General features: G+C 41.1%; 1 protein-coding gene and 1 pseudogene across 1 annotated transcript in view; one reads left to right on the top strand and one right to left on the bottom strand.

Moving 5' to 3' along the window:
* Positions 1-24753, top strand: part of GIPC2 (GIPC PDZ domain containing family member 2) — a 104120-nt gene that overhangs the window by 38120 nt on the left and 41247 nt on the right. The window contains exon 3 of the mRNA XM_058303306.2: positions 5327-5507. Within this exon, the coding sequence (XP_058159289.1) occupies positions 5327-5507 (181 nt within the window). The remainder of the gene's footprint in view (positions 1-5326; positions 5508-24753) is intronic.
* On the bottom strand, positions 2115-2214 carry LOC111758997 (U6 spliceosomal RNA; annotated as a pseudogene).

Here is a 24753-nt window from a genome sequence, read left to right as displayed (position 1 = left end):
TTCAATAGGTTTTTTCACTGTGATTTTATTTTCCTTTGTAATTAACAAGTAACTGGTAGGAATATCCATTGAGATTATGAAAATATTCTGTTCTACTTCCTCCTCACAGATTTAGCATCCATTATTGAGTTTTACCTGAGCCAATTTTACTATAATGATTTAAAAAAAAAAGATTAGTTTATTCCCCCCCCCCCATTGTTTTTGTATTTGGTGTGTCTGTTGTGTGCTGGTCTTTTTTTAAGGAGGCACTGAAAATCGAACCTGGGACCTCTCATGTGGGAGGGAGGCACCTAAGTGCTTGAGCCACCTCCGCACCCTGCTTTTTTGTGTCTCTCATTATGTTTTCCGCTGTGTGTCTTTTGTTGCATGATCTTGTGTCAGCTTGCTGCACCAGCCTGTTGTATCACCTCACTGCCTTGCTCATCTTCTCTAGGAGGCACCAGGAACTTAACCTGGACCTCCCATGTGGTAGGCAGGAGCTCAATCACTTGAGCCACATCTGCTTCCCTATAATGATTGCAAAATGCTTTGATTGTCTAATCTCATCATTCCTTATGTATTAGAAAACATTCTATTGTAAATAATATCTCTTTATTCATTTATTTACATGGACACATGATTTCTTATTTTATTCAATGGTATATAATCCCTTATTATCATTATTTCTTTTGATACTCACATTTTTTAAGATCTGACCTGCAGGAATCCCTTCAAGCTGGCTATCTTCTTTTGACATGGCCTCCATCGTTTTATTGAGCAGTTTCTTACTTTGTGCACAACAAAATTTTCTAGGTTCATTTTATATCTTCTTTTCCTCATATGTGGAATCAGTTTTTCTAAGGAGCTCTGAATTTTTCAGTGGGGACTGGTATTTCAAAATCAAGATCTGGATGGCTCAGTTGTGGTTCATTGCTACAAGAGTGTCATTATTTCTAGATCATTATTTAGCAGTAGGAGTAGAAAACATATATTAGAGATTATGAACTTTTAATTTTGCCTCTAATTCTAACCCTGCCTCTCAAGGTTCTTCCTTGGCTTCCCCAACAAAATATTTACTTTTCAAAATCATCAAAATATTTACTCATTTGTTTAGTTTTACAATATGCATAAATGGTTTCAGAATTACTATATCATACCGTGATAGTAGAATGGATATAGCATAATTTTTATCTTTAGGATAAATGTGTGTGCATATGCATATAAGATCCAAATGCTGTATTCAGGATTTTTTTGGAATAGTTCTCTCCTGCCCCCTCCTCCCATTGGTGATCATGTTATTCATTTTAAGCACTGTTGAGGGAAGCAGATGTGGCTTAAGTGGTAGGGCTTCCACCTATTATATGGGAGGACCTGAGTTTGATCCCTGGGTCCTGCTAGTGAAGAAGAAGAAGAAAAAGTGTGCGTGTGTGGCGAGTTGGTGCCTGTGTGGTGAGCTGAGTGCCTGTACAGCGAGCTGAGTGCCCATGTGGTAGCTTGAGTGCCTGTACAAGTGCCTGCATGGTGAGCCCATGCCCACATGGTGAGCTGAGTGCCCATGCAGTGAGCTAAGTGTCCATTAAGTGATCCAGTGCCCGCACAAGTGAGTCACACAGCAAGATTATGATACAACAAAAGAGAGAGGAAGGGGAGAGTCAAGGTGAAGTGCAGCAGAGACGAGGAACTGAGGTGGTGCATCTGACAGGAAACCTCTCTCCACATCAGAGGGACCCAGGATTGAATCCTAGAGGAAAAAAATTAGAAGAGAAGACAAAAAGAGAAAAAGATACAGAAGATCACACAGCAAATGGACACAGACAGCAAAAACAGCAGGGTGGGGGGAAGGGAAGGGGGAAAATAAGTAAATAAATCTTAAGTACTGTTGAATTCATTTTTTCTATTTGCACTGAGTTTTAGAAAACTCCCCCCATTCTGTTGATTTAATTTTTTGTGAATATTGGAATATTAACATGACTCCAAAAGTCAAGTTATGCCAGAAGATATATTCACAGGTGTGTCATTCCTTTCCCTATCCCTCTACTCTATTACGCACTTTCCTTACTCCTTACATGTAGTCAGTTTCATTAATTTCTGGTTTATCTTACTCTGTGTTTCTTTTTGCCAAGATTAGCTAGGGGAAAAAGGAATTTTCCATGAATTTACGTTCATCTTTGTGCAGGGACCATGCTAATCTCGGCATGTTTCTAATTTTAGTGTGTGTGCTGTTGAAGTGAGCCCTTGATATGCCTTTGACAGTGGCTGGAAGAAAGAGTGGGTCAAAGTAAGAGTAGAGCAGTGTGGTAAGGACCCAGACAGGAATTCCATGATTAGGGAGGCAGTGCAGTATGATGGATAGAAGCATGAACTTAAGAGTCAGACAGGAATGTTTTCAGTCCTGGCTCAACCACTTACTAACTGCATGCCCTTGGAAAAACCATTAAACTTCTCTGAGTCTCTCTCAAATGGAACTGATAGCACCTATTGATAGTTATCTGGCGTATAAATGTAGTACCATATAACATGGCTGACAAAGCTCATAAGTGGTAGCTAATCCTTTAATAATAATAACAAAACACTATAATTAGATGCGATCAGTGGCAGAGAAATGCACTTAATAGTACAACATGGTTTTTACAATGTAAGATGTTTCAGGTGAAAAGGCAATAGATTTAAACATTCATGATTTTGTAACCAAGTCTTAATATTTCTCAGGAGAAAATACAGTATGTAAATAAGTTAATCAGGGAAGTGGACTTGGCCCAGTGGATAGGGCGTCCGCCTACCACATGGGAGGTCTGCGGTTCAAACCCCAGGCTTCCTTGAGCAGTGTGGAACTGGCCCATGTGCAGTGCTGATGTGAGCAAGGAGTGCCGTGCCACACAGGGGTGTCCCCTGCATAGGGGAGCCCCATGTGCAATGAGTGCGCCCCGTAAGGAGAGCCGCCCAGCGTGAAAGAAAGTGCACCCTGCCCAGGAATGGTGCCACACACACGGAGAGCTGATACAACAAGATGACGCAACAAAAGGAACACAGATTCCTGTGCCGCTGATAACAACAGAAGTGGACAAAGAAGAAGACGCAGCAAATAGACACAGAGAACACACAACCAGGGGGAGGGCGGGGAGAAATAAATAAAATAAATCTTTAAAAAAAAAAAAGCGCTGGAGGAAGTGGATGTGGCTCAAGTGATAAGGCCTCCACCTACCATATGGGAGGACCTTAGTTCGATCCCTGGGCCTCCTGGTGAAAAGGAAGAGAAAGTGTGCCTGCATGGCGAGCCAGTGCCCATGTGGTGAGTCAAGTGTCTGCATGGTGAGCCAATCAGTGCCCATGTGGTGAGCTGAGTGCCTACGCAGTGAGCCAGGGCCTGCTTGAGCAAGATGATGATGCAACAAAAGAAAGACAAAGGGGAGAATCAAGGTGATGCGCAGCAGAGACCAGGAACTGAGATGGTGCAGCTGATAGGGAACCTCTCTCCACATCAGAGGTCCCCAGGATCAAATCCCAGTGAATCCTAGAGGAGAAAGACGAGAAGAGAAGACAAAACAAAAAGAGAAATAGCTACAGGAGATCACACAGTGAATGGACACAGAGAGCAAAAAAACAGAAGGGCAGGGAGGGGGAGAGGATGGGAAAAAAAATAAGTTGTGGACCAGATTTGATCTGTGAGCCATTGTTACTGACTCCTAGCCCAAGAGAAGAGACTTGTACTTTTAGATGATAACATGAATTTAAAAATGAGAATAAATTAACTTAAAAAAAAAATAACGAAGTTCATTTTGAGCAACAATTTTATGAATAAGCACAACACTATCATTCTCAGTATCCTCTTATAGAAGGATTAACTATATAAGGCTAATATAGGTTTATAATGTCAGTTATGAAATTTCTGGTCTCTTTATAATTAGTTGTTTGTGGTGACAAATGAGCGCTGTTGATTTGGCACTATTGTGTCATTCACATAAACATGCTAACAGTCACCATTACAATGAACATACTTTTTAAAAAAAATTTGGGGGCAAAAAAATTCTATTGTGAGTTTTGGTACATAGTAATATCATTTAAAGGTTAGAAATGTCCAACCTTCCCAGATTAGTCTTTTACAATTTTTTTTCTTTTCTGGTAACAATATTACAGAGATGTTTTGTTTTTTTTCCCTTAACCTCTTTGACACAGGATCACCCTGTTGATTCATGAGATGTTCTGCCTTCACCCAGCAAGTATAGGGTATAGACATGCTTTTATTTCACAATTACAACAACCTCTAATATTTCTATCCCATCATTCCCATGAAGGATTCTGGAACTCGCATGGCACACTGTGGCCTTCATTTTGCCCAACCTCTCACCATGTGGAGAAACTTGTACATGCTTCTGCAGGACCTTTACTTTTAAGGTTTCCTGGAACTCTTATCCCTAAAATCCTTTCAGAAATTCTTGGGACTGTCTTTGGGACTCTTAGGCCACTATTGATGGTGGTATACAGATGTAAGATAGATTTAAGAAAGACCCATTTAAAGTTTTTTCTTGGGTCCTAAGTTCTCCTCACCTGAAATACAAAAATGAAAACTGGTATTATAAAATCACCTTTTCTGGCTTCCAGCATGGTAACTACACCTATCTCTTCTTAGGCATCGGTCTTTTTAGTTAAGATTGTGCCATTCTTTTGAGTCTTTGCATTTGTATTTAAGGTTTAAAAAAATGTAACCAGTAGAAAAAATTCATGCTCCGTTTTTATGTAATGGGAGCTCATGTTGAAATGATTCAACAATCATTTATGGATGGACTTTTATGTGCCAGGTATTGTGCTGGCTAGGAACAGGGCCTACAGTTGTGAATAGAACAAGCTCTGTCCCCGAAGATATTAGAGTTTAGTAGCAGAGATGAGAGTAAATGAACAACTGCAGTGTGGTAAGTTGAATTTGGGCAAGGTCTTGATTTACCCAAGCCTCGCGTACTTGACCTGTAACATGACAGTCTCATAAAGATTGTTAGAATTAAATGAAATAGCAAATGTAAAGTGCTTAGCTTAGATCTCAGCATAGATAGTGAAATGTACTGTAGAAGCATGAGAGTGGCTCCTTACCCAGTCTTGTGTGTGTGTTGGGGGCCAGGAGGAGGGTTATTGGGGGATGTCAGGAGAACTTTCCCAGAGGTGGTCACTCTGTGACTGAGTGAATTCTGAATATAAGGATAAAGAAGGATGGTTAGAGTAAGATGGTGGTCAATTTTTGCTTACTTTCCCATCTTTAACTCAGTCTTAAACTGCATTGTTAATATATCAGCATGGAAAGTAATGTTACACAATTCCATTTTACATTATATATTATAGTTAATTTTCTTTCTTTCAGAAAATTAAAGATGGCAGCGTTATTGATTCAGTTAAAACAATCTGTGTGGGGGATCATATTGAATCCATAAATGGAGAAAATATTGTTGGATGGCGTCACTTTGATGTTGCTAAGAAGTTAAGAGAATTAAAAAAAGAGGAACTTTTTACCTTGAAGTTAATAGAACCTAAGAAGGCATTTGGTGAGTTGTTTTGTGTATGTTGTGTGAAATGCTCCCTTCTCCTGGCTTATCATTCTAAGGTATACCTTAGGGTTTTAGTATATCTCTTTACCTAACTTATCTGTTAAGAACACAGGAAATGATGGGTAACACTACTTACAAGAAGAAGTATTGAAGGCAGAAAAGAAGAATATTGCCTTGTTGGACATTTTCTAAAACAGATATTTGAAACAAGGAAGTCTAATGTCTAGTGTCTTTGAAATTGATGTGGCTATTCCAACTTCTAAGAATAGCACATTATCTTGTGTTCATTTTGAAGAGCAGTAATATTTTTTGATTGAGCTCTTTAAACCATAATAACCATTGTTCATAGACTTCAATAGCAAAAATTTCAGTTACACAGAGAACTGGTATTGAAAATAGTTACCCAGTCTATTTTAAAGACTTCCTCACAATATTTTTCCTCCATTGTCATTTTGAATTTGGCGTCATGGGATGGTATGAAATTATTTCCATTTTGGTATGCTTGGTTTTAGCCATGGCAGCTGTAGCCCAACTGTTGTTCAAACCTCCAGGGCCATCTCTGCTGTAGAAAATGTGCCAACTTCTCTCTCATTACCCAGCACTATTTTAATGAGTACAAATTATGGCCTGGTATTTATCAGTGTTAAAACATCTTCAGTAGAATCATTCAGGCCTGCCATTACTCATTCATGACCTTATCCACCCTATATTCTTTCTTCTAGTTGCAGAACATAAATATTCCTTATGGATTGTCTTTATTAGACTATTTTCTCATGGCAGTTACTGAAAATGACAGGAGAATGGCATTTATCTGGGGAATCACATTTTCCCTCCTAGCAAGCAAACAATAGATCCTAGCCATATGGAATTAGAAAATTTTCTCTGGCCCCAAGTGGTTCTTGGCCATTTAATAGAAATACCATGTGTGTTTTGTTATTTGTGGGAGACAGAGATCCATAGAAGCTTTACGAAAAGGACCACCCATGCTGGTGCTGCTTTTGGAGGGACCACTCTGGTACTCACTGCTATAAGTGCCATGATTCAGTACAGTGCATTCGAGGTTCTGAGGTCACGTCTCACAGAGGAAGGTAGCCAGCATTGAGGTTTTCATCTGGTGGCTCCTTTGGATATGGCTTCCTTTGGTAACCCAACTCCATAGGTATCATGCAGTGGGAACTGATAGGTGTATGCTGTTTGAGATAAATATTCTTATTTGATTTTGATTCTTTGTAAATCAAAGCCATCCTCTTAGTACAACTCAAGGATATATAATTTCTTCCCACTTTCATATCTACCACATCATCTATTTTCAAGTGTTAATTCTTTCCTAATTTTTCCTGTTGTCTGTGTGTAAATCTTGCAGACCCTGGCACTTTGTAGAAAGTAGATGATATACCTTAACTTGGAAGCAAGGTGGATAATAGTTGTTTTGGATGTTATAGAGGCTGCTGTACTTAGCTATTTTTGTTCCATTATTAGAATTTTTCATTCAGGGAAATGGACTTTGGCCCAGTGGTTAGGGCATCCGTCTACCACAAGGGAGGCCCGCGGTTCAAGCCCCGGGCCTCCCTGACCCGTGTGGAGCTGGCCCATGCGCAGTGCTGATGCGCGCAAGGAGTGCCCTGCCACACAGGGGCGTCCCCCGCGTAGGGGAGCCCCACGCGCAAGGAGTGCACCCATAAGGAGAGCCGCCCAGCGCGAAGGAGGGAGCAGCCTGCCGAGGAATGGCGCCGCCCACACTTCCTGTGCCGCTGACGACAACAGAAGCGGACAGAGAAACAAGACGCAGCAAAAAGACACGAAAACAGACAACTGGGGGAGGGGAGGGGAATTAAATAAATAAAAATAAAAATCTTAAAAAAAAAAAAAAGTTCTTTGGTGATGAACTTTAAAAAAAAAAAAAGAATTTTTCATTCAATACTACAGGCATGTGTAGATAGTTGATATAGTTCACAGCCTTATGTGCCTAGCTACTATTGAACCTGCTTTCTGTTGCAACATATGAATTCTATGGACAGATTTGAAAAGGTTCCTGAGTAGGATTTTCCTAATGGGGTTATATTATTTTAGAATCTCAAATACTGGTATGAATTAGCAGGCCTGGACATTGCTTTTGGAACAATGATAGGTTTTTATTTAGCAAGGTTTCTATGGCAATTTAACTTAGGTTGCTTATTTTTATATATTTCCACTTTGTGGGCTGATCCTTGACTCTGGGTCCTAGTCTGGGAGTTTTTCCTCTTAGAAGTAGGCCTTGTGCTCTGCTCATCCTTCAGCCTTTAACTTAGCTACTTATCTTTTTGCCTTTGGGATAAAGGCAGAGCTAATTTGTCCCTTATTCCCTGGCTTTATCCTAACACTTAGGTTTTTGTCAGGGAGGGTGTATACATTTAGGTACTTGGGAGATCAGGCTTCGCCTAATTCTCCTGGCTTCTCTTGATTCCGGCCTTATCTTTTGCTATGTTTCCTTCTCACCTGTGTTTCATAGAATTATCTTTGGCTCAGGGCCAAGATTTAAAATTTTCTAGTCTGCCATGTTTATTTGACTTTGTCATCTTTGATTGCTGCCAGGAGAAAGGGCCAATATAAATAAGGCAGAATGTTCTCCTCTCTGCATTCAGATATGCCATCATGGCTAAAGCAAAATCATTTCTAGGATCTTGCCAAAAAGTGTCAGAAATGGTCAACACACTCTAGTATTTTTCTACCAGCTCCCCCAGGTATGTGGACTGTGTCGTCAAGTATAAGAAGTATACCGTAGTTGGCAACTTTGAAATTGTGTAACAAGGATATGAGCACAACTTCTCAGCAGAAGATAGAGGAATCCTTACTGCCTGTTCCCATTTCCATATTTTATTGTCCATCATTACGTACACCACATGTCATTTGCAGGGAACATATATGTGTCAAGGTTCTTTGACCGAGAGCAACAGAATAAACACTGACTAATTTAAGGAAAATGGAATTTAATGAAAGACTACCACATCAGTCCCAGAAACAAAGACCGAATTGGATAATCCAGCCTTGGGAAGGTCAAGACCCAAGGCCATTCTGGGGACGTGTGTACTAAGAATCATTTCATGAAATTGCCCTAATTAACTCCCTCTAATTATTATTATTTTTTAAATCACCAAACCTATAGAGGGGGGCTCAAAATCAGATTCAATTAGACATTTCTTTAACCTGAATTGTAGAATAAAAATATAAATTTAAATCCACTATAGAAGTTTAAATGGGTTGTGTATACTGATGCAAAGTACCAGAAATCTGTTGGGTTTTACAAAGGGTATTTATTTGGGGTAGGAGCTTACAGTTATAAAGTCTAAAGAGTCTGACTCAAGATTACTTCCTCACCAAACTCTGTTGCCACGTGCTAAAGCAAGATGGTGGGTGACCTCTGCCTGGTCTCGCCTTCCTTCTTTCTCTTCAGGCTCTGTGGGCCCAGCTTCTTCTGATTTCAGCCGTAGGCTAACAATAGGGCTCGTCTCTCTTCCTGGGGCTTTAGCTGTTTGAGCCTTCTCGTTGCTGTTACATGGCAAGTTCTCTCAAACAACCAAGTTCTCTCCTCTTCCATATCTTCTTCTGTGTGTCTTCTTGAGTAAGCGGTTCCTATCAGCCCACCAAGGGGGCGGGGACTTAACCCTGAGTCACACCCTACTGACGTGGTCAAATCAAAGCTCTAATCTTGATTTAATCAAGCAAATGTAAAACCTTTGAATTAAAGAGTATTGTGCCCAGAGGAACATACCAGTTTACAAATATAATCAGTATCTTTTCTGGAATTCATAAATAATATCAAACTGCTACAGGATGAGTGAGAAAGAGTCCTAGAGAAAAATACACTTGAACTTGGCCTGTAAGGATGGGAAGGAAGTTATGGAATAGGAAGAAGGGTTTCTTGTTGGAAGTGTCCAAGATAGTAAAGAACCTTTTCTTGCAGGGGCTATTGTAATTCAGCCTTCAAAAGCAGCTCAGGCCCATATTAAGTAGAGTTTCAAAAACTAGAGAGGGAACCTGAGTTTTTTTTAGTAGGTAATATAGCATCATTTAGATATATGAATTGAATAATGACATGATGAAATTGATGTTTTTGTTCTATAATCAGAGTAGTTTTGGGTCTCTTGACTTTGAATCTCACGTTAGGCATTCATGATAACTGTCAGTCTGGGTGTATTAGAATGAATCTGGAGGGAAGGTATTTTCAAATGGCTTTGGGTGTTTGCCTTTAAGGATTTTATTTTTCTGCTATATGCTGGATGCCACATAAATAGCTGCTTGGCAATGAACTATGTAGAAATCATGACAACATCGAGCTTACATTCAGGGAAGGAGTAGTGCCACATTTTTCTTAGTGCTAGCCATGAAATTTGAAGGGGACTACAGTGCCAAAATCTTTGGGCATTACTTCTGTGAAGGTCCTTCATTTATGTAGTCCACAAATAATTACTGAGAATCTGCTGTGTTCCATACTCTTTGTAGCACAGGAGATACTAAGAAAAGAAGACTAAACTTTAGCTCCTTCCTTTTGAGGAGTTCACAGCCTAGGGGAGACCAAAAGGAAAAAAGGAAGAAAGAAAGAAAGAAAGAAAAAAGGTCACAGTGTAAGTTCTTTGACTATAGAAGTGGATCTTGGGCTCCCTAACAATCCAGAAGGTGCTGGTTGGGTATCTTAGCAGTCAGGTCCTCTAACCTTGGACAGATGGCAAGAACATATTGATATATTCTCATTCAACAGACATTTATCAAGTGATTAGAATATGCTGGTCTTAGTGTGCTAGTTGCCTGGGGAAATAAAAGTCACAATTTATTGTATACCACCCTATTGTATACCATCACCATATCACATGCTTGATTCATGAATGAATAAGATCCAGAAAGCTCATGTCTAGTGAGAGGAGATGGATGTGAAAAACAAATTCAATAAAGCATGTTTAGAAACTAAAATGTGCTGGAGATGTAAAAGTAGGAGGCATCAAGTCTACGTAAGGGGTTCAAGAAAAACTTCCTAGAGGATATTTGAGATGAATCTTAAAATGATGTGGAGGTGCTTGCTAAGTGGAAAAATTGGGGAAGGTTAGTCTAGGGAGTGGGAACAATACGAGCAAATGTGCAGAGGTATGGAACAGTATGATGTATTTGGGAATACCAGGTATGTCGGTGTAATTGAACTAGAAGGTATGGTTGGTGGTGTGGCAAGAGTGGAAACTCAGGAGTAGGTAGGGACCAAATTATCAAGTGCCTTATATGAAGGTAAAGACTGGGGATGGAGAACCAATGAAGGGATTTAGGCAGGGTAGTAACATGTTGAAATTTGGATTTCAGAAAGATATTTTAGAGACTTGTGTCAGATAAAAGGGTTGGATATGAGATGGAGATGAGGAGAGCCATAAAGATTCTATTGTGGAATGGATGTGGCTCAAGCAGTTGCAACATGGGAGGTCCCAGGTTCAGTTCCCAGTGCCTCCTAAAAAAAAACAGATTCTAAGAGAAAATGAAGGCCTAAATTAAGGCAGTAGCAGTAGGCTTAGAGAGAAGCAATTTTTTTCTGAGGAAGAGAGTGGTATGCTAGAGTGTTTATGCATATCTCTTCCCAACTCTGCATTCAGTGACATCAGGTTGTTTGCTTGAAATTGCCTATGTTGAAGGTGTTTTCAACACAGAAACTGGCAAATACTACAAATCAGTGCTTTTTCTCTTTCTGGAGAGCTAATTGTTAAATGTTTATTTGCATACTAACAAATATTAAGAAGGTAGAACTGGCTACCCTTTAGATATAGAGGTAAAGGAAATGGGGATTGCACATTTTGACCCACAGATTTGTGACTTGATTGAAGAATGTAGTTGGTACCATTCTTTGAGATGAGGAATACTGGAATAGAAATAGATTTGGATGAGAAAGTAGGGATTTTAAAGTAAAGTTTTGGACATAATTTGAAATTCAGTTGGAAATGTTTAAAAGGTAGAAGGGTATTGAGAATTGGGGCCTAGAGTATAGGGTTTATGTGTAACTGCCCTGCATTAGTAGTGAAAGTCTTGTAAATAGATACAATCATTCAGAGTGAGAAGAGAAAAAGACCAAGAGCAGAGCTGTAGGGGAACACCAAGATTTAAGTGGTGTTAAAGATGAGCCAGCACAGTAAAGAATGGCTAGATATGGAGGAAGAACCCTTCTGGGTAGCCTTCACTCAAGCATTCAAGAACAAGGCCCTTGACCCAAGAGCAGATGCTCCACTGTGGCTTTCTCAAATTGGCTGTGGAAGTTTGGGGGAGGAATAAAGGCCATTTATAAAACATGCCTTCAGAATCACTTGTGCTGGTCAGTTTAAATCACTGTTTTTCAAACTAGTGGGTTTCAACCAGTATATTTAGAACAAGAAGTAGAATAGAACAGAAAATATCATAAGCTTTGTGCATACTAAGGGTAATTATTACTTCATATATATGTGTGTGTTTCAGTTTTATGTATGTTTGTGTATATTTATAGGTCACAATATATTGTATCTATTTCTTACTGTGTGTCCCAGTAAAACACAACAAAACAAAACATTTAAAAACCATTGGTTTAAATGACTCCCTTGCTGAAAATTTTTATTTTAATGGGAAATCTTTCACATACCTTACATGACTTTTCCTGGTCAGTTGCTTTCAGATCCAAATTTTTCTTTTCTAGCCATGAGTTGATGGCAGCCTTCCCAGTCCTTATCAAGTATCAGCTGAAATGTGTCTAGTGGTATTTTTTTAGGTCATGGCTCACTTCCTTTCCCCTTTTACCAATAAAAAGGAGCATGTCTCTATAATGAGCTCAGTTTTGTAGAACTTGCTCCATAAACCTGGATTTTACCAAGGCTGTGAAAATCTGCTTTTCCATTTAAGTGACTCTGACCAGACTAGCTCATCTGTTTTATTTTCCTATGAAGTCTCTTAATTGCAGAAAAATAACTATAAAATCTATGACGCTTTGATTCAGGTTTACTTTCACGAGTCTCTGTGTCATTTATCTTGGAGAATTTCTTTAATTTTTAATTGTTGCCCTTTATGGAAATAGGTTTGTGGCAGGAGGCCTGACATATGGGATTGAAAGCTAAAGCTCCTAAAGCATTAGTAATTTTGTTTTGGGGTTACAAATCTCTGGACTATGCTTAGAGGCTTCATTTCTGTGCTATGTATCTATCGGAAGAGGATGTTAAGTATGTGAAGTACTTCTTAGGCCTTTGAATCATTCACAGCTGGACGTCATCTTTGTGATTCAGTTTAACTATGTACTCATTTCCAAAGACTAAGCCTATTTGATATAGAGAGTGAAACTTTGTCTTTTAAGATTTGTATGAGAAATAAATAAAAAAATCTTTAAAAAAAAGCATTATTGTGGGGACATGTTTGTGCAGGTATATTATTTATTAAATAATACGCAGTATGGTGTGGACTTAATAAGGGGTCTGGTGGTTTTCACCTGACTGGCAAAGGGGTCCAGGGAACAAAAAAGGTTAAGAACTCCTGCTCTAGGGGAATATGAAAAATATTACAAAAGAAACAACAAAGTCCAATAGTTAATTAAGTACATAGGCTCTGCCACATACTGGCTGTGTGATAATGTAACACTGGGTAAATTACTTAATTTTTCTGTGCCTTGATTTCCTCATATGGAAAGTGAAGATGGTAATAGTACCTACCACACTGGAGTGTTGTGAGGATTAAATGAGTAAATACATGAAAAAAAAGAGTGGAATAGTCTTAGGCACATAGTAAGTCTTGGGTAAAAGTTAGCTGTTACTATTACTATTATCATGAAGACATAGCCTTTTAAGAGTAATTTTAAAAAGAGGAACACATAAAATGGGAAAAGCAATGCAGGTGAGATGGTGATTAGCAAGTATTTGTTGAGACTGCTGGATCTGTTCCAGTTATAGAAAGACAGATAATGTCTTATACCAAATAATGAAATATGTCAATATAGCCTAATAGTTGCAGCTTTTCTAAGTACTTTCTAAATATGAACCCATTGAATTCTTCACAAACACTATGAAAGGTGAAGAAATTTGCCCAAGATTTTAGAGCTAGCAGTTGATGGAGCCAGGCTTCTCACCCTTGCAGTCAGCCTCCAGAGCCTGCTTTCTAACAACTGTACGATGTGCTGTCCTCAGGGAGCTTACAATTTGTATGAAGAGTACAAGGAGGCAGATAAGTTAAGAATCATAGAGTTCTATTAAGAATAACAGGGAAACGGACTTGGCCCAGTGGTTAGGGCGTCCGTCTACCACATGGGAGGACCGTGGTTCAAATCCTGGGCCTCTTTAACCCGTGTGGAGCTGGCCCATGCGCAGTGCTGATGCGCGCAAGGAGTGCCCTGCCACGCAGGTGTGTCCCCCGCGTAGGGGAGCCCCACACACAAGGAGTGCACCCATAAGGAGAGCCGCCCATTGAAAGAAAGTGCAGCCTGCCCAGGAATGGTGCCGCCCACACTTCCCGTGCTGCTGACGGCAACAGAAGCGGACAAAGAAACAAGACACAGCAAAAAGACACAGAAAACAGGCAACCGCGGGAGGGGAAGGGAATTAAATAAATAAATAAAACTTTAAAAAAAAAAAAAAGAATAACAACTACAGTTGAATGAGGGAAGATGGAGGATTAGAGGCCAAGGGATTGCTTCTCTCCCAGAAAAACTAGCTAGATGACAGACGGAGACTGACTAGAGGGCTGCTGTGAGGCTCAGGACACAGGAAGGCCAGACACCACCCAGAAGAGAGAGGGGTGAAGGAAAGGAGTCTCAGCTGGCTGAAAAATCCTGTGAGTAGAGCTGCAAAAGCAGCAGCCGATGCCCTCCTCCCCCCCACCTATGGAGCAAATAGCAGTTTGTGGACTGCAGCAGCTATGGACTGAGGGGGTTGCCAGGGTCCTCTTCTCCAAGGAAAGGGGGGAGGAAGGAACACAGCCTACAGCAGATTCCGGTTTTGACCAGAGAATTTGTCTGCTGCATTGGAGGGGTCACAGGCTACCAGCTGGGTGGGACTGCAACATTGTTGATCCTGATAGCCAGCAGGGAGCTAAAGATAATTTGCCTTCCCTAACATCTTCCCTACCACCCAGGCTTGGTTCCTGAAGAGGCAGAGGGAGGGAGGGTGTGGCCTGCCAAGGGTGGAGAGCAGCCTGTGAGAAAATTTGTTTGTGAGCCTTGGCCAGCCCAGAGGACATTGCTTCTGTACCGCCCACTCACCTGAGGAGTTCCCCCTCCCAGCACCTGGGATCTGAACTGAGAGGTCTTCCCTAGGCACCATCTGCTGGCAAGACCATAAATTGCATGAAAAAGAACAATAAAAAGGCAAACAGGTGCGTGCCTTTACTGCCAGCCTCTCCAAGACCCTTGGAAACTGACCTGCACCCCATTACTGGGTCCTTAGCCATGGTTTGAGCAGTTAAACAGGGGCAATCCTGAATATCTAGAACAAGTCAAACCAAGAATCACAAGAACAGTGGTAGCACACAGCTACTTAACAGTAAATTCCCTAGGCAAGGGAGAGAAACTGAATCTCAGAATAAACTCAGCATCGGTATCAGATGCCCAGACATCAGCAAAAAATTACAAGTCATACGAAGAACAAAGAAGATATGATTCAGGCAAAAGAAAATATCAAAGCTCCAGATGAGACATAGGACTTGAAAAAGCTAATTAATGAGGTTCAAATGAATCTCCTAAATCAAATCATGGAGTTAAAGGACAACATGGTTTAAGAAATAAAAGACATTAAGAAGACATTGAGTGAGCACAAAGGAAAATTTGAAATCTTGCATGGAAAAATAACAGAGCTTATGGGAATGAAAGACACAATAAGTGAGATTAAAAATACAATAGAGTCACACAACAGCAGATTTGAAATCATGGAAGAAAGAATCAGTGACACAGAGGAAAGAACAACTAAAATTGAAGAGGAAGAACAGAGAAAGAAAAGAATGGATAAAATTAAAAATTGAGCAGGAGCTCAGAGAGTTGAATGATAACATGAAGTGCACCAACATATGTGTTATGGGAGTTCCAGAAGGAAATGAGAAGGGAAAAAGGAGCAGAAAAAGTATTTGAGGAAATAATGACTGAAAATTTCCTAACTCTCATGAAAGACATGGATATAGGTGTCCAGAAAGCACAGTGTACTCCAATTAGAATAAATCCAAATATGCCTATCCCAAGACATATAATATCCCGAATGCCAAAGATAAAGGGAAAATTCTGAAATCAGTAAGGGAAAAGTGAAACATCACATCAGGGTGTGTCCAGAAAGACTTAATGCAGATTTCTCTTCAGAAACCATGGAGGCAACAAGGCAGTGGTGTGATATAATTAAAGTATTGAAAGGGAAAAACTGCCCATCAAGAATTCTTAATCTGGCAAAATTTTCCTTCAAATATGATGGTAAGCTTAAAATAGTCACAGATAAACAGAAACTAAGAGAGTTCATAAACAAGAATCCAGTTCTGCAGGAAACATTGAAGGGTGCTCTGCAGCCAGAAAAGAAAACAAAAGAGAGAGAGGCTCAGAGGAGAGTGGCAAAGTGAAGACTATCAGAAAGGGTAATCAAAGGGGTGAAAAAAAAACCAGACAAAAATAAGATATGACATATGAAAGCCAAAGGATAAAATGGCTGAAGTAAGTAATGCCTTTACAGTAATAACACTGAATCTTTTTATTTTAAGATTTATTTATTTTATTTATTTCTCTTCCCTCCCCACCCCAGTTGTCTGTTCTCTGTGTCTATTTGCTGCGTGTTCGTTTTTGTCTGCTTCTGTAGTTGTCAGCGGCATGGGAATCTGTGTTTCTTTTTGTTGCGTCATCTTGCTGTGTCAGCTCTCTGTGTGTGCGGCGCCATTCCTGGGCAGGCTGCACTTTCTTTTGCGCTGGGCAGCTCTCCTTATGGGGCGCACTCCTTGCACGTGGGGCTCCCCTATGTGGGGGACATCCCTGCGTGGCAGGGCACTCCTTGTACGCATCAGCACTGCATTTGGGCCAGTTCCACATGGGTCTAGGAGTCCCAGGGTTTGAACTGCAGACCTCCCATGTGGTAGACGGACGCCCTAACCACTGGGCCAAGTCTGTTTCCCACCTGGCCTTTTATTCCAGTTCTTCCACTTACTTGTTGTCTATGACCTTGGTGAAGTCATGTCACTTATCAAATTCTTGCTTTCCTTAATCATAAAATTAGGATAATAATAATACTTGTCTCATAATAGTGTTGGGAAGATTAATTAAAAGAACATGTAAAGAATGTATCTTACCTGGAACATATCAAATGCTCAGTTAAGAAAAAAAAATATTTTATCTTTAAATTAACTTTTCCCAGATGTTTTCATGACTGCCACTAGTCGAATTATAGTGTATGTGTGTGGCAATATGTATTTGTTAGTTTGAAGGAAAATAACAATTTAAGTATAATGCTTCTATAAGAAACAGCATGTAATAACTAATAGCCATTTGTAAAGGGAGACCTTGAGAAACTGTGTGAAGAGGAAGCTTGGAGAAGGTTTGCACACACCTCAGTGTAGTCGGGGTGGGGGTGATTAGCATCGATTTCCTGGGGGGACTGTAATCCAAACTAAGTAAGCCAAAACATAATAGTTGTCAGTTTTTTTGGTACATTACCTAAAGACTGTGTGTGCTCGCGTGGATCCTAGAAAACGCAGATTCAGAGAGTAAGAACTACAGTGTTCCTTGAATGCTGTCTTTGGGAGAGAGGCCCTGGATTTGGAGTCATAACCCTTCTGGATCCAGAGAGAGCTGTATTCTATGGAGGGATAAAGGATGTTTTGCTGGCCTTCCAGCAGATCTAGGTTAGGGCTTACAGATTTGAATATCTGCGTGCAATAAACTAAGTCAAAGCTGAAGAAATCAAAACAAAAAACAAATATAAAAACAGGGAGAGGTGAGGCTGATGGGGAGTCATATTGCTGCAAGCCCCAAGTAAAGCTGTTGATCCTATTGCTGTGTAGGAATTGTCAGTCTTTGAGGGAAACCTGAAATTTGACTTTTGATTAGAAATCCCCCAGTTTTTAAAAGTGGGCCATTCTATCAGTCAGAGTTCACCAGCGAGACCAATAGTATATATAGGATGTATATGTATGTGTGTATGCATATGTACCTAGAGAGATTTATTTCAAGGAATTGGCTCACGTGATGTGGGGACTAGCAAGTTTGGACTGTCTAGGGCAGGAATCTCAGAAAGGAGTTGTTGATGCTGTAGACTTGAGGTAGAGTTTCTTCTTTAGGAAACCTCAGGCCTTCAGCTGATTGGATGAGGTCCACCCATATAATCAAGGGTAATCGCCTTTACTTAGGGTCATAGTGTTTGAGTAAATACTGAGTAATATAACCTAGCAGAGTTAAATAGAAAACTAACCATCTCAGCAAACAATTAAATAACTTAAAACCTGCAAACCCAGTGAACCTCGGTGGACCACATGTAACTGTGAACTGCCTGCCTGAGGCCGTGGCCTGGGAGACTTGCCCTTGGTACTGAAGTGGTCTACTCTTGTGTCATGCTTATCATGCAAACTTGTGACAACTAATTCCCACAGGTACCCAGTGGGAAGAAAGGGTCAGGTGAACCAGAGACCTATCGAATGAGAGTCACCGCTTAAGAGGTACTCTAAACATAAATTCTCCATTCCTTGCTCTCAGGAACTTCATACTTGTTGAACCAGTGACCTGGAGCACTTTCCCTTCCATTTCCTGCTTTGCATCTGTTCTTGGGTTAACCTCCTCTGTCAGGTCTCTGCTTAGACATCACTTTCTCCAAGCAGTTTCTCCTCAGGATCATGAGATGAACTGTGGAAGCCCACCTGGACCTGTGATAGCATCCCTCAGTTTAGATTAGTAACTGAAGTGGTAACATCTGTCTCTTGTGAGTCTCAGTTACTGAGATTCAGATAAACTCTGGGAACACTGGTGGGGAGGGTTGGTGAAGAAGCATTTCTGGGCCTGCAAAGTGAGAATCATGGTATATACATTATACATCCTGCAAAGTCCTATCTGTGTTGCCTGCTGGCCACTGTTGTGTGTGTGTGTGTGTTTCCTAGAAAACAACAGTTTCCATTGTTTCATTGTTAGCATCCGTTTTTAGAGCTCCTGGTACCACAGGACAACCCAGGTACTTGTTTTGATGTTTCTCTTGATATGTGTAATTTGAAAGATGGAAATTACAGAAGTTGATTAGTGCGTTTGTTGAGGTAGTTTACAAACTATGGGTGATTAGGGAGAGGGATCTGTATGTTTCTTTTTCTGAGATGGAGTGGTGATATAGCTGGTCCCTTGCCCACATGGTGTCATGTAACTCAGCTAGGGACATTGTCAGGTGAGGGATGGAAGAGACCTCAGAATCCAGGGAATTATTATTATTATTTTTTTAAGATTTATTTTATTTATTCATTTCTACCTACTCCCTTGTTTGTACTTGCTGTGTCTGTTTATTGTGTGCTCATCTTCCTTTTTTTAGAAGGCACAGGGGAACCAAACCCGGGACCTCCCACGTGGGAGGGTGGTGCCTAATCACTTGAACCACCTCCACTCCCTGCTTTGTTGTGTCTGTCATTATGTTTTCTTCTTTGTGTCTATTGCTGCGTCATCTCACTGCGCCAGCCTGTCATGTCAGCTCGTTGTCTCGCTTGTTTTCTTTAGGAGGCACCAGGAACTGAACCCGGGACCTCCCAGGCAGTAGGCAGAAGTACAGTCACTTGAGCCACATCCCCTTCCCCAGGGAATTAGTCTTATGTTCTCTGGTTCCTCAGTGGGCCCTTCCCCCTCTTTACTTTAAATCTTCCATACCAATAAGGTGGAGCCTGTAGGGGCTTCACTGCTGGGTGCCTCCTGAGGGCTGGGCCCAAGCTTAGCCACTTTGGAGAATCTGGGCAGACTCATCTGTTGTTTCTGTCCTCCTATTAAAAAGGAAAATCAGATTGTTTTTATAGAGAAGCAAAATAGAATAAAAAAGAGGCCTTTTGTCCCTGGTATTTGAAGTGACAACTTTCTGAACATTTGAAGAGGAACTTTTGCATGTTTCTCATTTTTTAGAGAGAAAACCAATGCAAATGGTTTTGCGGGGGAGGGAGTAGGAAGAACAAATTTCTCTCTCACCAGGTTGGAATGTACCAGAAGAAGCAAATTACAAACTCTAGCAGCAGCAATTTATTAATATAGGCCTGGCCACTGAGCTAATTATTTTTCATAGATTAGCTCTTTTAATGCTTAAAAAATGATGTTGTAAATAGGTATTATCCCCAGTTTACAGATTAGGAGGTATTCCCCAAGTTCATAGAGTTTAAAAACGGAGGAGCTGGTTTTTTCTCTTTTTTTCAAGATTTGTTTATTTATTTCACTGCCCACCTTGTTGTTTGTGCTTACTGTCTGCTCTCTGTGTCTGTTCATTGTGTGCTTGTCATCTTTGTAGGAGACACCAGGAACCGAACCTGGGATTTCCCATGTGGGAGTGAGGTGCCCAATGGCTTGAGCCACCTGTGCTCCTGCTTGTTGTGTCCCTCATTTTGTTTCCTTTTTGTATCATCTCATTGCATCATCTTGTTGTGTCAGCTCGCTGTGCCAACCCATTGTGTCATCTTGTTGTCTTGCTTATCTTCTTTAAGAGGCATCTCCCATGTGGTAGGCAGGCACCCAACTGCTTGAGCCACATCTGCTTCCTGGAGTTGGGGTTTTAATCCAGGCATTCTGATGCCAAAGTCTATGTTTTAACCACTATCCTATGGAGAACAGTACAGATTCAACCAAAATATTAATTTTTCTCCTAGGGCAAACAATTAAATATCAACAGTTAGAATGTAGTTGAGAAAGTTATTCACGGGATTTATGATAGCACATTGGAAAAACAACTGAGTATGAAGGTTGTAATGACCAGTGCTCAGTAGTAAACTCTTCTCAAGACATTAAAAAATTTTTAAAAAAAATTTAATCTCTCCCCTTCCCCGTCCGTCCCCCTGCCCAGTTGTCTGCTCTCTGTGTCCATTTGCTGCGTGTTCTTCTGTGTCTGCTTGAATTCTTGTCAGCAGCACTGGAATCTGTGTCTCTTTTTGTTGTGTCATCTTGCTGCATCAGCTCTCTGTGTGTGCGTCGCCATCCTGGGCAGGCTGCGCTTTTTTCTCGCTGGGCGTGCTCCTTGCGCGTGGGACTCCCCTACACTGGGGACAGCCCTGCGTGGCAGCGCTCTCCTTGCGTGCATCAGCACTGCACGTGCTCCAGCTCATCACACAGGTCAGGAGGCTCTGGGTTTGAACCTTGGCCCTCCCTTGTGGTAGGTGGACGCCCTATCTGTTGGGCCAAATCTGCTTCCCTCTCAAGACATTTTGAAAGGATCAGATACTAAAAATGTTTTTGCAAAGTCAGGAAAACAAGAGGCATTTATCCATTCAGCTGAGAACTAATAAGAAATATTAAAGCAACATTTATCTCAATTTTGAGCTCACATTGCTTGGTTTGTTTCCTTTCTGTGACCAAAATATCATTGATTTTTTTCCACTCAGGACCTCCAGACCCCAGCCATGTTACTTCTTTACATCCATCTCTGGATGTTCCCAAGGGGTGTCTCAGGAGCTTAAAAGAAGCCTGGTCTTGTTAGGCACCCCTGTGGATCTGCTGTTTTCCTAAGCATTCCATTCTTTCCTCCGGGCATCCGTAGGCTAGCTCTGCACTATGAGTATTGGCTGGATAGAGCTGTGCCCATCTCTGCCCATCTCCTGTTGAAATATGGTCTCTGCCGCTGCTCTGTGAGCATTGCTCCAGACTTAGGCCAACCAGGCCCTTCCTGGGACCAGAACAGCCTTGTTCTGTGCAAAAGTGGGGAGAAAAGCCCAGGCTCCCTACTGCATCACCGTTCAGCAGTTGGGGATCCCAGCCATGTTGCAAGTGCTTGAAAACAGCTTCTGTCAGCTCTTTGGCTTTCTCTAGGGCTCAGGCTCAGGCTTTGGGGGTGGGACAGGAGATAGACACTTATCTGTCCTCTCCATGTCCCGATCTCTCCACTTGAGCTTCAGGATATGGCAGAGGCTGGGAGTTGGTCTTTTTATTGAAAGTGTCAGTTAAAATGGGGTATCACATGCGCGCAAGGAGTGCCGTGCCATGCAGGGGTGTCCCCTGCGTAGGGGAGCCCCATGCGCAAGGAGTGTGCCCCATGCGCAAGGAGTGTGCCCCGTAAGGAGAGCCGCCCAGCACGAAAGAAAGTGCAGCCTGCCCAGGAATGGCGCCGCCCACACGGAGAGCTGACACCACACGATGACGCAACAAAAAGAAACACAGACTCCCTTGCTGCTGACAACAACAGAAATGGACAAAGAAAAATACGCAGCAAATAGACACAGAGAACAGACAACTGGGGTGGGGGTGGGGAGGGGAGAGAAATAAATAAATAAATCTTTAAAAAAATGGGGTATCATAGAGAATGATACATGTGTATATGACATTTTAGTATAAAACATAAAAGTACATTCTTTTAGCAATATTTTGGATGTAATAGGACTTCTTTGAATAGAGGATACAGATGGAAGTTCTGTGAAGTTTTATATAAACCTCAACAATAATGTGTGTCTCTGGGTTCTATTTTATTTTTTAAAAGTTGGTATGAATTTAAAGATATTTGATAACTGATCTGAGTGAAATCCTGTCTTTTAAAAGATATTTTTCCTAATTTCCTGGAGTCATATTGTCCATGCTATCTTTTTTTTTTTTTATAGTAGCTCACCCTTAGTGAGTCTTTCTAAAGTCATCAGCCTTGTTTCTATGGCAATAATAAGTTCTTCCATCACAGTCATTTCATCAGTTCATGTATTTTTTAATTAAATTGCATAATTACAGTAATAGATAAAATTCTCCTAAAAGAGTTAGGGAACAACCATGACTGCTTCTTGCTTGTCTTCTTTTTAGGAGGCATCTGGAACCTACATAACTCACCCCTGGGGGCAGCTGGGCTGAGTGTCCTGTGCTTTAGGGCGGCAGGCAGTCTGCCTCCCTGGAGTGGAGAGCACTGATGGATCCAGTGAACCAGCTAGCTAGTATCTGCTCTATACAGCTCTTCACTCTCATAATTTGGCCCCAAGAAAGGTCTGGTCCAAATCCCCTTTTGGGAAGTGACTAATTTAGAGCTTGGCCCTGGCCAGGCATGCTTAGACAGGCCAGCACCCAGGAGTAGGCCAGACTGAAGACATTCACAATCTTTAAAACATTAAAAAAACAAGAAGCCTGTTTTTTCCCCTGTGGGTGAACAGGACCAGCCTGGCTGTTTGGATGTGGAAGCAGGTTGATTTATGTACCAGATCATTGAGAAAGAGGGCTAACATTCCCTTAGCAGTGAAAACTGCCTTTCTGAAGGCATTTCCAGGCCAGAACTTAAATTTAGCCTTTGCTTTGATGCCACCCAGTGGTTAGTCTTGAGATGTCACACAGAAAGAGAAGATGGCTGACAAATACACAGATTTGAAAAAACAACTTCCATTCTATGTACATTTTCCCTTCTAGTTACTGGTGTTGCCAAGCAGAGCAAGATGAGTCAGAGACATGTAGAGAGGCCAGCCGACTTCTCTCTCTCTCTCTTTTTTCAGGAGGTACCAGGGATTGAACCCAGGATCTTGTACATGGGAAGCAAGTGCTCAGCCACAGCTACATCTGCTCCCCCAGCTGACTTTTTAGGCAGGATAATACCTTTAATGAAGTCCCCAAATTCCAGAGTCTGGGTCCTTAGCTTCGTAAATCTCAGAAGGCTTTTTATTTATTTTTTCAGTGCTTCCAGATTTGTTCGATTTTCCAGGGCTATGTAATGCACATCAAAGTCACAAGAGACATGTCGATAACTCAGAATGCCAATGGATTACTTTAGAATTAGAAATATTTATGTAATGGCAGGCTAAAATGCTGAGCCGTTCATGTTCCACCCTGAAGGAAATAGATATGGGGAGACAAATTATACTAAGTAGGTTGCCTGGTGAAATCGCAGTGAAGTGGAGGAGGGAGGTTGTTCAACTTTTAGTACTATTAAGCCAAGCCCATCTTCTCCACTTCAGAGGTAGATAAGTCTCTGGCCTGTGAATACTCACATGCTGATTAGAGCAGAATCTTGGATGATGTTGATGACAAACCGGCCTAATCTTTTTCTTTGGCCTAATCTTTTTCTTTGGACACCTTTTAGAAAGTGTGCTGAGCCTCTCGCTTCTGTTACTACATTCTTCCTGCAGACAGGGTGCGGTTTACCTGGCGAGGCCAACACTGTAGACTTGCCAACACAGCCCTAGCCTCCTGAGAATCTGTCTGGTCCCCATGATTAGTATTTGGGTGTTCCTCAAACTCCCCAGCTACCTCACATATAGGTTTTTGTTCAGAGTGGCTGATCTACATAGTGCATGATAATTTTTTATAGTTTTATTCTCAGAGGAAATCTTATGTTTTATGTTTTGGTGATTTTGTCCCCAAATACGAGTTAAAATGAATATAAAAAAATCCTATGTCACTTTGGAATAGATTCCCAATAACAAAACAGTACTTGGCTGAAGATGGAAATGATAGTATGCTTTTAGTAAGAATGCCTTCGTGCAGGCCACCAGGTGGATGTCTATGTCTTGAGGACTTTGTTCAGCCTTCACTAACTATTTGCATTTAGTGTGACTCCTTAGAGTGCAGATATCTCCAGGTCTTTGTCCCAAATCCTTACCACATAATGTCCTCAGGCTGGAGTCAGGGTTATTTGCAGAAGTTATACATTGGTAGCCTTTGGTTGGCTTTTGACTCATAGATATTTTATTTTGCTAAGATAGGTCTGTTAAATAGTTGACTTAATTGCGAAGATTTAAAAATCAGAAGATTCACTTGACGCTCTGAATATCCAGTTTCTTTACAAAAAAACATATGATCTGGTTCTGCAGGGCCTACATTTCCACTGGGCAAAACATAATTGGAGTGGCGGAGATAGGGCACACCCTTTCCATTTGTCCTCAGTCCCCACCCTACCCTTTCACTCATTTGTTGTTTGATATTGGAGAGGGGACTTTTTCCAGCAGCATTGGAAAAACAAAAACAAACCAAAAAAGCAAGCATAAGGAAAGGTGAGGCTTTTTGTAGACTCTTGCACCCTGTTCTTTCCCCTACCTTCTATGGGGATATTCCTTCCTTGGAATCTGCTCCCAGGCTCTTTATCTTCAGGACCCTCTGAATTTATTCCTTGTACTTCCATGAGGCGGGTATTGTTAAGGGAAGCATATGGACTTTGGGATC

This window comes from Dasypus novemcinctus, chromosome 9 (assembly GCF_030445035.2).
Source record: "Dasypus novemcinctus isolate mDasNov1 chromosome 9, mDasNov1.1.hap2, whole genome shotgun sequence".
Classification (NCBI taxonomy): domain Eukaryota; kingdom Metazoa; phylum Chordata; class Mammalia; order Cingulata; family Dasypodidae; genus Dasypus; species Dasypus novemcinctus.
The sequence above is the reverse complement of the archived record's forward strand: the minus strand, read 5'-3'. Positions and strand labels throughout refer to the sequence as shown.